At 40.1% G+C, this 12,904-nt stretch overlaps 1 protein-coding gene across 1 annotated transcript; it reads right to left on the bottom strand.

Annotated features, from left to right (window-relative positions):
• Positions 1–4,250: 4,250 nt before the first annotated feature.
• LOC121795507 (monodehydroascorbate reductase-like) lies at positions 4,251–8,088 on the bottom strand. Its single transcript, XM_042194047.1, has 10 exons — positions 7,932–8,088; positions 7,414–7,485; positions 6,858–6,909; positions 6,403–6,483; positions 6,138–6,256; positions 5,812–6,031; positions 5,582–5,700; positions 5,369–5,494; positions 4,862–5,002; positions 4,251–4,709 (listed from the first exon to the last, which is right to left on the bottom strand). Exons 1-10 carry the CDS (start codon positions 7,980–7,982, stop codon positions 4,386–4,388), a joined length of 1,305 nt encoding a protein of 434 aa, XP_042049981.1. The 5' UTR covers positions 7,983–8,088; the 3' UTR covers positions 4,251–4,385.
• Positions 8,089–12,904: the final 4,816 nt, after the last annotated feature.

The raw sequence follows: 12,904 nt of genomic DNA, 5'->3' as shown, positions 1-12,904 counted from the left end.
CCTTTTGTCGTCTAGGACACAACCGCCGACACTAAAAGCTTGCTCAATGGAGAAAATCTCCTTAGCCACGATGGAGAGTATCGGAAACTCTTTGTCATGTGTTCCCCACAATTAAGGACGTCAATTTGTTGAGTAGGAGGACCTGCATCTTGAAAAATAGAGCGCGATTCCAAATATATATCTAACTCACTAGTAGCTCTAGTCCTATTGGTTGTAGTACCGTATAGATCTTGCAATTGTGATACTACGTCTGGATCAATCATGACATTGCTAAAATTCCCGCCACCAAAATCAAATGTGGAAGGACTAGGAGGAGCACATACCTGGTAAGCGGTGTTATACCGCATTTCATATTCCGCGTAGAGAGCACGAAGTGCACTATCTAACCTTAGTTTGATTTCATCAACACCCGGAATACTTAGTTCGAAGCATTGTCCTCTTGTCAAGCCCATTTTGCGAAGTTGAGAAAAATCCAAATCGTGCAAACAACCATAGTACATGTCTAAAATTTTATAAACACCATGCAACTTCCACTTTGCATCCAAGCATTTTGCAATCAAAAACACATTTGGAATACGGGTAAAATATTTTAACCATTTTTCAACCATATAAAACAAAATATCCTTCAACTCAATGAATTGAGTATTTTTCACACATGTCTTAAAACCAATTGTCACATACATGCAATGTTCCAAAACGCGCACAAAAGTAGGATAATAAACACCGGATAACTCAACAGTGGCATTTTTGAAAGCGCGGAATAATCGAAACAAATCCATGTTGTGGTCCCAACAAGCGGGTATCAAAAGCAAATCAGAAGGAACATGAGGGCAAGTTCTAAAAAAATCTCATAAATATTCAATGTGGTTCAAAGTCGACCCCAACATATCATATGTCGAGTTCCAACGAGTTGAAACATCCAAACGAAAGTTGGTGTACTTGCATTGCTTGCTATGACAATATTTCTTCCAAGCTCTACCAATAGGAGCTTTGTTATGAATCAACTTAACAGCAGTTCTAATAGGATCAACATACTTTTGCCACAAATCAATCGCATCTTGAACACACAAATTCAAAATATGTGCAATACATCACACATGAAAACATTTGCCATCAATAACAGGAGAACATGCACTGATTAGTTCATCTATACTAGCAGTGTTAGCGCTAGCATTGTCAAAATCAATGGAAAAATTTTTATTGATCAATTGAAATTCATTCAAAACTTGAATGATCAATTGAGCAATTGCTTGTGCAGTGTGTGGTGCGGGAAATTCCCGAAATGCAATCAAACGTTTGTTTAAAGTCCAACTGTGATCAACGAAATGCAGAGTGATGCCCATATACGAATTTTTGCAAAAACAATCAGTCCACACATCAGAGCAAATAGAAACTTTATGCCATAAGTTAACAATAAACGTACCTAATTGCGTCTTCTTTTCCATGCATTGTCTAACAACGGCTCGAGTCATAGAAGTTCGACTCAATTTTCTTGCAGCGGCATTATAAACTTGTCGCATACTCAACTCAAAAGCATCGTTATCAAAAGCATTGAATGGAAAATGTTTCATAACGGTAAATCTAGACATCACATTAAGAGCATTTTTGTGATCATATTTCAAAAGAGTATTGCTACACATACCTGATGTTTGGGATGAACCCGTCCCACTCCCGGTCCCGACTCCATGTTGAAAGTTGATTTGAGTTTGGGTTGGAGCGATACCAAACTCGACCGGATGCGCTTTCTCCATGTGACGGGTAAATGTACCGTATCCTCCACCCTTTCGGAATGTGTATACGTTTTTGCAATAGTTGCAATACACATTATAAGTGTCAGGATCGTTACTATCTTGTACCTTCTTGAAATATTTCACCATGATGTTTGAGGTTAAAGACCTTTCAATTGGTCTAGGAGGTTGAGGAGGGTGTCCACGACCACGACTACGACCACGACGACTCCTTGGTGGTGGTGGGGGTGGCATTTCTTGAACCTCTTCCGCCTGTACCTCCTCCCCCTCCTCCTCGTCGTCATCATCATCGTCGTCTTCATCAAGATTCACATGGGTTGGAATTTGTTGAGAATAGGCACCGCGATCGGGAGCACCACAATAGGTACCAACATAAGCATCGCCTTGGGATTGAGAGCGAGAGAGAGCAATAGCATGTGCCATATCTTGCTCTTCTCGAGTTTACAAAATAATATTTGTATTGTAAATATCAAATAAAATTATGAACAATAATGTAATGTAATTCAAAATTAGTTATATTAGTAGATAATAAATATTAACATGCCCACACATCCATGTTCTTTTGAGAAATCTCATCAATAACGGATCTCCGAGATGGCCTCTTGGACTTTCCCTTTCCCTTATCAACATGACCTTCTCGGGATGAAGACATCTTGATAGTAACAAATTATATAGTAGAAATCTAGAAATACGGAATAATATATATTTTTTTTGTTTTAGCAATTGAGAAAGAAAGACAACTTATAGAACTACAGGAACAAGTATAAGTGTATAACAATGCGTAATAAGAGTAGCACTTGAGTAATTAAATGGAAGCACAATAGCACAAATGAGAAATTGGAGACAAAGAGAGAGAATTGGGAGATTGAAGAGAGAAACTCTTATTAACACAAGAGTGAGGTGAATGTAAATGAGGATAGAGGGGGTATTTATAGATAAAAATGGGGGAAAATGGAAGAATTTGAATTTGAAATCCGAAAAAAAAAATTGAATTTGTCGGAAAACCGGCGGTTTTGGTGGAAAACCGCATGTTTCGACGACAAAACCGCCGGTTCGGTCAACAAACCGTCTGCCAAAAGCTGCGCCATGTCGCCTCGTATCCCGTGCCGTCACCGAAAGCCACCGAACCGGAGGTTAACCGTCGGTTTCCGGTCCAAAAACCACCGGAACCGGCCGGTTTTAACGCATGAAAAGCTGCCCCTCGGCCCCCTCCCTGACGCCTTGGTTTCTGCGCCCGAACCGGCGGTTCCGAACCGTCCCGAACCGGCGGTTCGGTGACGGTTCCGGTTTGAAAAATCTTGAACCTGAACCGGACCGCAGTTCGAATTGTGACGGTTCCGGTTCGAGGAAATCGCCACGATTCCGGTTCGCCGGTTAACCGCCGGAACCAGAACCGTTGGGCATCTCTATATGAAATAGTTTCAAATTTTCTATCAAATTCATGAAATATGGAGTAATTTCGTTGGAGAGTTGGTCCCTAGTCGTATTCAGATGCTGTTTTTGCACTACTTTTTTTAAATTTCCAGCTGTCAATGCAAGTAGATGTAATTAATCTGGTATGTTTATATATGCATGATCATAACTTATTGATCCATTTATAGTAAGTAAAATTCATATTGATAAAGTAGAATATGAAAATGAAATTTTTATTCTTGAAATGGATAAAAAAGTCACGTTGATGTATGTCCATTTTTTTTAAATTTGATAACACAATTTGTATGCTTGAAAAGGTAGTGGAAAATTTCATGTTAGGGGCAGTTTGGTTGGATAAATAACTCCTCTATTTTGTAGTTGTGTCTAAAATGACCTAAAATATAGTATATCAAAGTATTACCTCTTATGATTTAACTTAATACTACTTCCCTTTGTCCGTCAATTTTTAAAAATTTTATTTTGTTATTTTTATTTTATTCGCAATTAAAAATCTCATTTCATCACTTATATACCTATATAAGTGATTTTTTTTATTGATGGTTTGGTATTCTGATATTGAATTTTATAAGCAGTGCACTTTGATGAAATTGAAGCATTGTGACAGGTGGAAGATAAGCAGCAACAAGATGTGATGCTCTGACTGTCTCACGATGATAATTGACATACAGCATCCATAATTATATGTCCTTTTCTTTTATTATTGGTGTAAAATATCCATAAACTTACCTACTCATTTTTGAAGAATATTATCTTCCTCCTACACACACTCCATCACGATAATATTTTAATTTCTGTAACGTATTTTGCCCTGGGACGTGAAAAACTTAAATTTTGTGGCACATATGACATACATAAAAATTACCCAAGTTTACCAATTAACCTATTTTAAAAGCAATAGTTAGTTTTAGCATTTGAGTAGACAAGTCTGTGGGGAGAGAGAGATATGAGCCCACCTAATTAGTTTTCCTATTTATGAATGATTGAGACGTCTGATAGAAATGGAAAGAGGTTATTTGTTTAAAAAAGGTTAAACAAACCATTATTAGTGTGTGAGAAGCAAAACCCAAATTCATAATCATATTTTTGGACGAAAAATACCCATTCCCAGAAATATAATGTATAATCAGAAAAACCAACCACAAGACAACCAAGAAGCAAATCCACACACAGCTATTGTGATATACTTAATCAAGAAAAATGAGTTCAAATATTGGATGCGAAGGCAAGACCCTCGGCGGCTAGTTGATCCAAGTTGTTTACTAGAGGCTGGACCCTTGCAAGTTTCGCGATGGCCTTGTTTTCTTCAGGAGTGCCACTCTCCAGAAACACGCCGACCACCTTCCCATCTTTAATCCAATATGTTCCAAACTTGTGAGCCGAGGATGTTGGGTTGTTGTCTCCAAATAGAACAGTCTCACCTACATTGTCACCGTAGAACTGCCATGACAGGTCGAAGGCTCGAGAGTAGAAGTATGGGAGGTAATCGTATTCCTCAATGGACGCCCCTTGTTCACTTGCGAATATTGCCTGCAAAATAATAGTACTCACTTAGTTTTCATATTCATAGAAAACAGAGATGTAAAACGATGGATTCTTCATTCTGAGAGAGAAAGGATTAGGATAACAAATGATGCCAACAAAAGAACTTGCATATAGTAGGACAGGACAACAACGAATACCTTAACAGCCTGTTCAGCAGATTTGCGTGCATGATCGACATGCTCAACTCTCCTTTGCTCATTGAATAATTTCAAGGGGAATGTAGCAACATCACCCACAGCATATACATCAGGAGAGCTTGTCTTGAAGAAAGCATCAGTCTGCAAGAAAATGGCCATATTAAGTGCTCAATTATGATAAAAATGTACCCATAAACTCATACACTCATAAAAGTTATACGTTCTTTCAAGATTTAGAAATGGAAAAATGAAGATTGATGTTGCTAGAATAAACTCTATCCCAATATTCAGGACATAAACTCTACAGGATAGTAGATAGTACTAGTGATCATTTAACTAGATCATGAACTAACTTCATGGAAATTATACAGCTCAAAAATCAAAATGTGAGGAAACTAGTTTAAACAAAAATCATGGACAACACTCTCAATAAGCATGTGATTGATGCAAGCACCAGAGTGAAAAATTTGTCGTAAACAAAAGATGACAGATGCTGAAGTCCCTCACCTTGATTCCTCCCTTCTCTTCTTCAACCTGGCCTTTAACTAGAGTTGTGAGGGGCCTTCCACCTACACCAACAACAACAATATCGGCTTCTATAACCCTACCATCCTTGAGTTTTACATCTACGACCTGTAAGCAGGATAATATCCATGTTACTTCTGAGATATGTTGAAAGATAAATAATCAATTTAAGCTCAGGTAAACTTGGGAACACACCTCTCCATTTTCATTCTTCCCAAACCCAACAGCTACAGTGCCCTTGATGATATCAATTCCCTTATTTGCATAGTAGCTCTCGTAGAAGGAAGCTATGCCAGCAGTGAATAACCTAGGCACTGATAATAATACGTTTAAGGAGAGTTATAGGTGGCCATGTTAAATTATATTGCATGCAATAAACCAATAAAACATCTTATGAAATGGAAAAGTTATGAAATTTGACTTACTGCACCAAGGTTCAGGGTAAACCATGCAGACATCAATGTTATTCATCCTCAGAGCAGCACTTAGCTCCAAACCTATGTATCCACCCCCAACAATCAGAGCTTTCCCATTTTTCTTAGTTTTGATTGCTTCAACAAGTTTGTCAGCATCATCAATTTCTCTCAAATAAAAGATGTTTTTGGCATCAGCACCTTCTACGCCAAAGTCCGTCAGCCTAATAACCTGGCAACAACAATACACACAATCAGAAACTGCTAGCAGCAATGGACAGCAAATGAAGAGATTTATATATTTAAAAAAAGATGATTTCCATAAGATGCCACTTAACAGTAGAGCCAGTTGCTACAATCAATATCTGATATTTAAAAGTTTCGCCGGCCGCACTGATAAGTGTCTTTGAAGCAAGATCTGCTTTGACTATTTCTGTGTTGAGGATCAAAGATATCCCTGAAATGATTGAGATAAATGCACATAAGGGTTCTGGCAAGTAGCTAAAAACAACATGCTAAAGAATTCCAACTGCTGAATGCAATTACAGACCGTGTCCCATTGTTGCAGCGATTTCAGAAAATAAATGATTGCGAAGATACTACCTTTCTCAGTGTACCACTCGGGAAGGAGCCTCTCTCCTCCACTTCCAACACACACATGGAAACCTGGGAGCCTGGCAGTTCCTGGAGATTATATTATACACAAATAGATCAGCTTGTTGTCAGGCATATAAGACAATCTTAAGATTCAAGGAAATTTGCAGGGTGATACTAAATAATGGATAATTGTCCTGTAATTTAATATTTGACACAGTAGTCATATATCATTAAAATGTACTCCTATTTCTAAAACATGACAATGGCATGGAATTTGTGATAATTGACTCTGCATCCAATGTCCATACATGCACATGTGCATCTTTAAGATGATGTGCATGCCCATGTATGGGTTTAGTCACAACCAGAATGTCTCCGAAATATAAAGATTAGGCATCAGGGTTGGTATGTGCTACAGTTACAATTAGTTAGTGACTAAAGGTTAAGATGAAAAAACTCACCCTCAGGAAACAGATATGCCTTACTAAGTGCTGGGCGTTCATAAGGGGCCACCTGAAACATTAAAAACACATCGATTTAAACATACAGGCAGCAAAATAAATATTTTTTGCAAGGAACCTGTGATACTCCAGCATGCATACGGCACAGATATTTATTAAAATTTAGGAAATGTATTTCAGATATTAACCATTACCAAAATGCCTACATATAAGTACTGAAACACCATAAAACAAATAAATGAGCACCTGAGAGATGAGAAAAGGAACAGTATTTATCAAAGTCCAAGAAGTGAAGAATGCTTAAGGATTTTCATTACATAATTCACTGCTATTGAGTGAAATATAGACTTGATTGTGTTGAACTTGATTTTGAAACCTAAAGTGGATTAAATACAATAGAAGAAAAGATACAGGGAAAATTGGATTGACTATTTCAACTGCTTCTGTGCTCAATTAAATTAGGTTAATTTGATTGCAACTAAAGAAACATCAATGGAAATTGGCCAACCAACTACAACTAAAACAACTGTTCTCAGTAAAAGCTTTAGGTGCATACCGCTTCTTTGGAAATAATGGCCAGTTCACCGAATTTGACTCCCTGCTTGGCAAACTCCCGAGCAGCATATCCCTGCATACACGATACATCAACTCAAGTAACAGTATTTTTTAGTCAACTTTGTTTCAACTTTCACGCATACTAGACACGACGTTGTTTCACAATTTATATATTTCTGATCTCAATTTCCACTTCAAAGTGGACCTTGACTTCATAAACGGAGATCCTCCGAATTGTGAATCAAGAGTAGATCTAGTAAAACAAATTAATTTCTATAAAAAAAAAACAAAAGAGCACACTAACTAAACAGAGCTAGGAAAAACGCGTTTAAATTAGATGATCCGATGTAGATCAAAGTTCACAATCGAAAATCTGCGATTCATTTAGCATCACTGAAACTGATGGATATCTAGAAAAAAAGTTGAACAGACTATGAATCAAGTAAGTAAAGGCTGAAACGTTGCTTCTAAAATGAGCTAATCAAGTGATCCATCTATCTACGAATAAGAAATACTCACGGCAGCGACGCCACCACCGACGATCACGTACTTGAATGACTTCTCTGCCATTAGGCTGGCGCTCGACAATCGATTAGGATCTGTTGAAGAATATTCCGGCGAAGAAACGAAATCGGAACACTTTTCCCTCAGTTTTTTTGGCTCTAGGTGTATAAATAAAAAGCTGATATGTGATTGGTTCGTATTTATACATTCAGGAAATCATCGTATTCATACACGTGTCAGAATACTAACCGTAGGATTATATGACTCTATATCAAACGATTTGTGTTGCACTGTATAAGCAGTAGAAGATTTTCCAACCTTCTTTATGGTTTTGTGAATGGAAAGAATCTATGTTTGGAACTATAAACCAAATCTTTGTGAATGGTAGTACTTATTAAAAATTTGGAAAGTTCGAGGATTTGATATTCTTCAATGTTATATCTATCAAAAATAAATATCCGAAGCTTCAGTATAAATTCTAAGTTTAGGGCATTCATAGTGGTGCGAATGTCCCGGCGGACATCCCCGCGGACATCCAAAAACACTTCCTGCCACGTCATAAGAACTTCCCACTGCACTGCCACGTCATAAGGACTTCCCAATGCACAGTGGCAGACATCCCCAAGGACATCCCGACGGACTTTTCAGAATAATAAAAATTCACAAATGTAGGTGAGACTGTTCTATTTGGAGATACTAGAAATTCACAATAATAAAAATAATAAAAATTCACAAATGCACGCAAATCTATTGAATAGGCTGTTAAGGTATTCGTTGTTGTCCTGTCCTACTATATGCAAGTTCTTTTGTTGGCATCATTTGTTATCCTAATCTTTTCTCCCCCTTTCTCTCTCAGAATGAAGAATCCATCGTTTTACATCTCTGTTTTCTATGAATATGAAAACTAAATGAGTACTATAATAGAATGGTGGGATCCTTGAGCATGTCCTTGTGGAAAAGCATGGATATGAGTGTTGTGCTCTTGGGGAAGAGCAGGGAGTAAAAAATGAATAAAAGTGGGTCCGGACCCACTTCCATGCTCTTGCCTAAGAGCATAGATGGGGATACTCTAATTTCACGAATTGCTGACACAAATACGGAGAAATTGCAACCACTTTATTTAAAAAAAACATACATAATTATTTTTAAAAAATTACATAGTTAAAAAAAAAACGCCGTCTCACTCCTCGGATTCCCCGCCGCCAGTACCCTCGTCATCCCCGCCGGTAGTCCCCTCGTCTCCACTCTCCGCCATGTCTCCCAACCACAAATCGCGCCGCATACTGTTGATGATATCCTTCAGCAACGACCTGTAATGGCGATCGGTCGATGTCCGTCATTCAACCATTGCACGTAACAGGGTTTCATGTTGCGCGACGCGGGCGAGTGAGGGGAGCTCGGGATCGTTTTGGGTAGGAGCTGCCGATTGGGCCTCGGCGGACCCGCTGGCGCTTCCACTGGCCATCCGTACCGTGGACTTTTGCTCCACCGGGCGACGGCGGCGGGGCGACGATGAAGGTGTCGGGAACTCTGCCTCAGCGGGGGGGGGGGGGGTTCGTGGGAACCAGCACTGCTACTGTATTCCCCGGAGGCGTTGATCTTCGTCCGCTTCGGCCAGCCAGATTCAACACCCGCAGTAAACTTGGCCGAAGTCTACACCACAAGATACACATCTAAATATTTGAATTCCCCGAAGCCCGCCGCAGCGTCTTTGAACTGATGGTGAGACAGAAGCTTCACATCCTCGGCAGACATGCCGCTGGTTACCGCGCGGAGGTTGTTTGTGTAAATGTCGGTGAATCGGCTGAGCTGCCTCTTCAGCCACTCCCACTGTTTCCGGCATTGCTCTCCGTTGTGAGGCTTCCCCCCGGCGGTTTGAATTGGAGGTAGCTTTGGCTAATGCGCCACCACATCCTGTCGATACGATGGTTAGCCCCGATATATGGATCCCCCACTATACTGGATCTCTCCCCCCCTCAGCGGCCCCCGCCTCACCATCGTAGCCCGCCGCAGGCGAGGTAGTGCCCCGTCCCATGCCCCTCCCTCTCCCTGTCCTCCCCCTCCTCCCATTGCCCTTGGTGCGTCTGTGGGAGAATTCCGGATCGGAGATAGCCCCAACTTCTCCATCGAGAACGTCTCGATGCTAGTGAACTGAGTCTCGAGAGGAGTACTCGGGGGGTTGTCCGTCGACAGTAAATCCATATAGGGGCAATAGACATTTCCACCGATGATTGGGGGACCCCCTGCATACTCCCCCCCAGCGACAGGCTAGCCCTGCATCATCCCCGGCATCATCATCTCGGGCATCTGGGACGGCATCATCCCCGGCATTCCGTGCATCATCCCCAGCATTGGGATCATTTCGGCACTCATCCCGGACATTTGGGGCATTTGGGGTAGACATGCACAAACCGAACTGGACCGGCAGTTAACCGCCGGTTCGGGCCCGCCGGTTCATGAACCATAACAGGCGGTGTGAACCATCCGGTGGGTTACCGGTTCAGACGGGCCGGTTAAGGATCGAGGTATTGTTGAACCGTGAACCGGCGGTTCAACGGTTCCAACGGTGCATTCCGGGCTAGGGTCCGTCGGGGTGCAGGCTATGGTTGAAGAAAACCGGCGGTTTCTAACAAAAACCGCTGGTTTCCGCCGGTTCCGGTGACTTTTCAGGTGGCAGGTCGTAGGGTGCAGGGCGTAGGCCTGAAAACCGGTCAGAAATTGCCGGTTTTCGATCAGAAACTGGCGGTTTCCGTCAGAAAACTGTGGACTAAACCGCCGGTTTGTGGTTGAACCGCCAGTTCAGGCGGTAAACCGGCGGTTTCTGCCGAATTTGAAATTTCAAATTTTTTTTATTTCTTCCAATTTTACTCTTATAAATATCACACTTCCCCCTCATTTCTACTCACCCCATTCTTGTGTTAACAAAGATTTCCTTCTCTCAATCTCCATTTCTCTATTCTCTCCTCATTCTCTGTAATTGCTCAAGTTGTTTACTAGTTTCAACTTACTACTATATTTGTTGTTGTGCTCGTAATTTACCACTTATTCCATACTCCATACATATTCCATCCATACTACTTTCATTTATCACTATGTCTTCTTCTCGTGGTGGACCGGGACGTGGTGATCGGAGCAAGGGAATTGCCCAAGATCAAAGTCCTAGTTGTCCCTCAAAATCAAGGCGACCTAGTCATCGAGAAATTATGGAAGAGGTTTCCCGAGTGCAGGCTGAACGCATGCAAGTAAGTAATGAAAAATTATTTTTACAATTCATATTTCATAATTTCATAAAATTGAGTCTATAAATTTTTTTTGTGTTCATACTTATAACTTCAACTTATATAATATTTATAGATAGAAGAAGATCATAGGACCGCCTTGCTACTCGCTAAAATGCAACAAGGTGGGGGTAGGGGAGGTGGTTCCCAACAAGATGACGAGTACGATGTGGCTATATCGTCAGACTCAGACAACAATGAGGATAGATCTCATTCTCGTATTCCGTCTAGCACCGGCGGAAATGAGGAGATGCATCCCCCTCCACCCACTAACACTGCAAAAGCTTTGAAATCTGATATTTTTGTCAAACACTACAAGAAGGTCCCAGTGGTGATTCCAAGTCCTCATGATCCGCACTCTCAAGAAGAGACATCGGCGTTTCATGCGTATTGCAACTATTGCGATAAAGTCTACAAATTCTCGAGTGGTGGGGGATATGGCACCCTCCGTCGCCATTTGGTGCCAAAGTATCCGCTAGAATGCGGCACTACCTCTACCTAAACCCAACTAAACTTCCAACCCGGTGGCTCGGGTTCGTCAGGTACGCCTCTTTTTTAAATATGATCAAATTTTTTTTCTGATGTTATGACTAGATGGGCGGCAATGAAGCATTTTCCTTTTAACGTTTATGACGACAAAAAATTTGAGGTTACTATGCAAAGTAGTTTAAACGTAGCTATCAAAAGAATAGGTAGAATGACCGTTCAACGATCTACCGTTAGGCAATGTTTAGAGAAAAAAGGTTGAATTATCACGTTATTTAGTTAACTTGGGCCACAAAGTGAACATTTGCTCAGATGTGTGGACTGATTGTTTTAACTGCCATTCATACATGAGCATTACGGTTCACTTTGTGGACAATAGTTGGACTTTAAACAAGTGTTTAATAGGTTTTAGAGAATTTGAAACTCCACACACTGCACCCGAAATTGCTTCTTTGATTATACAAGTTTTGAATGAGTTTCAATTACGCAACAAGATATTTTCTATTGGTTTTGATAATGCAACTGCTAACACCGCAAGTATTAGCGATTAGATTGCGGCTTGTGCTCCGGTAATTGGAGGTAAGTATTTTCATTAAAGATGCATTTGTCATATTTTAAATTTATGTGTACAAGATGCGCTTGAATTATGGCAAAAGCATGTTTCTCCTATTAGAACTGCAGTTAGATTAATCCATCAAAAGCCAGCTATTGGCAAAGCATGGAAGAAATATTGCCATCAAAAGAATGTTAGATATACGAATTTTACTATGGATGTGTCTCATAGATGGAATTCGACATATGATTGTCTCATAGATGCAAAGCATGATTATATCTTTCGCATAGTTGTTGGGAACATAGTGTGGCTTTATTTAAATTGTTTAAATATTTTAAAAATGCTACTGTTGAATTGTCGGGTGTTTATTATTGCACTGATGTTCGTGTTTTAGAGCATTGCATGTATATATCACTTGGTTTTAAAACTGCAATGAAAAATGCTTCCTCTTCACCTGAATTAATGTGTGTTTTATATTATATGATTGAAAAATGACTTAAGTATTTCAGTGAGATTCCAACCGTGTTTTTGATTGCAAAGGTATTGGATCCAAAATGGAAATTAGCCGGTACCTCTAGGATTTTAGATTTTTATTATAACAATTTGAGTTCAATTGATCTTGGCCACCTTCAAGCAATCCAATCCGATACCAGTGACGAATTTGGAGTAGA

Source organism: Salvia splendens, chromosome 3 (assembly GCF_004379255.2).
Source record: "Salvia splendens isolate huo1 chromosome 3, SspV2, whole genome shotgun sequence".
Lineage (NCBI taxonomy): Eukaryota > Viridiplantae > Streptophyta > Magnoliopsida > Lamiales > Lamiaceae > Salvia > Salvia splendens.
The sequence above is the reverse complement of the archived record's forward strand: the minus strand, read 5'-3'. Positions and strand labels throughout refer to the sequence as shown.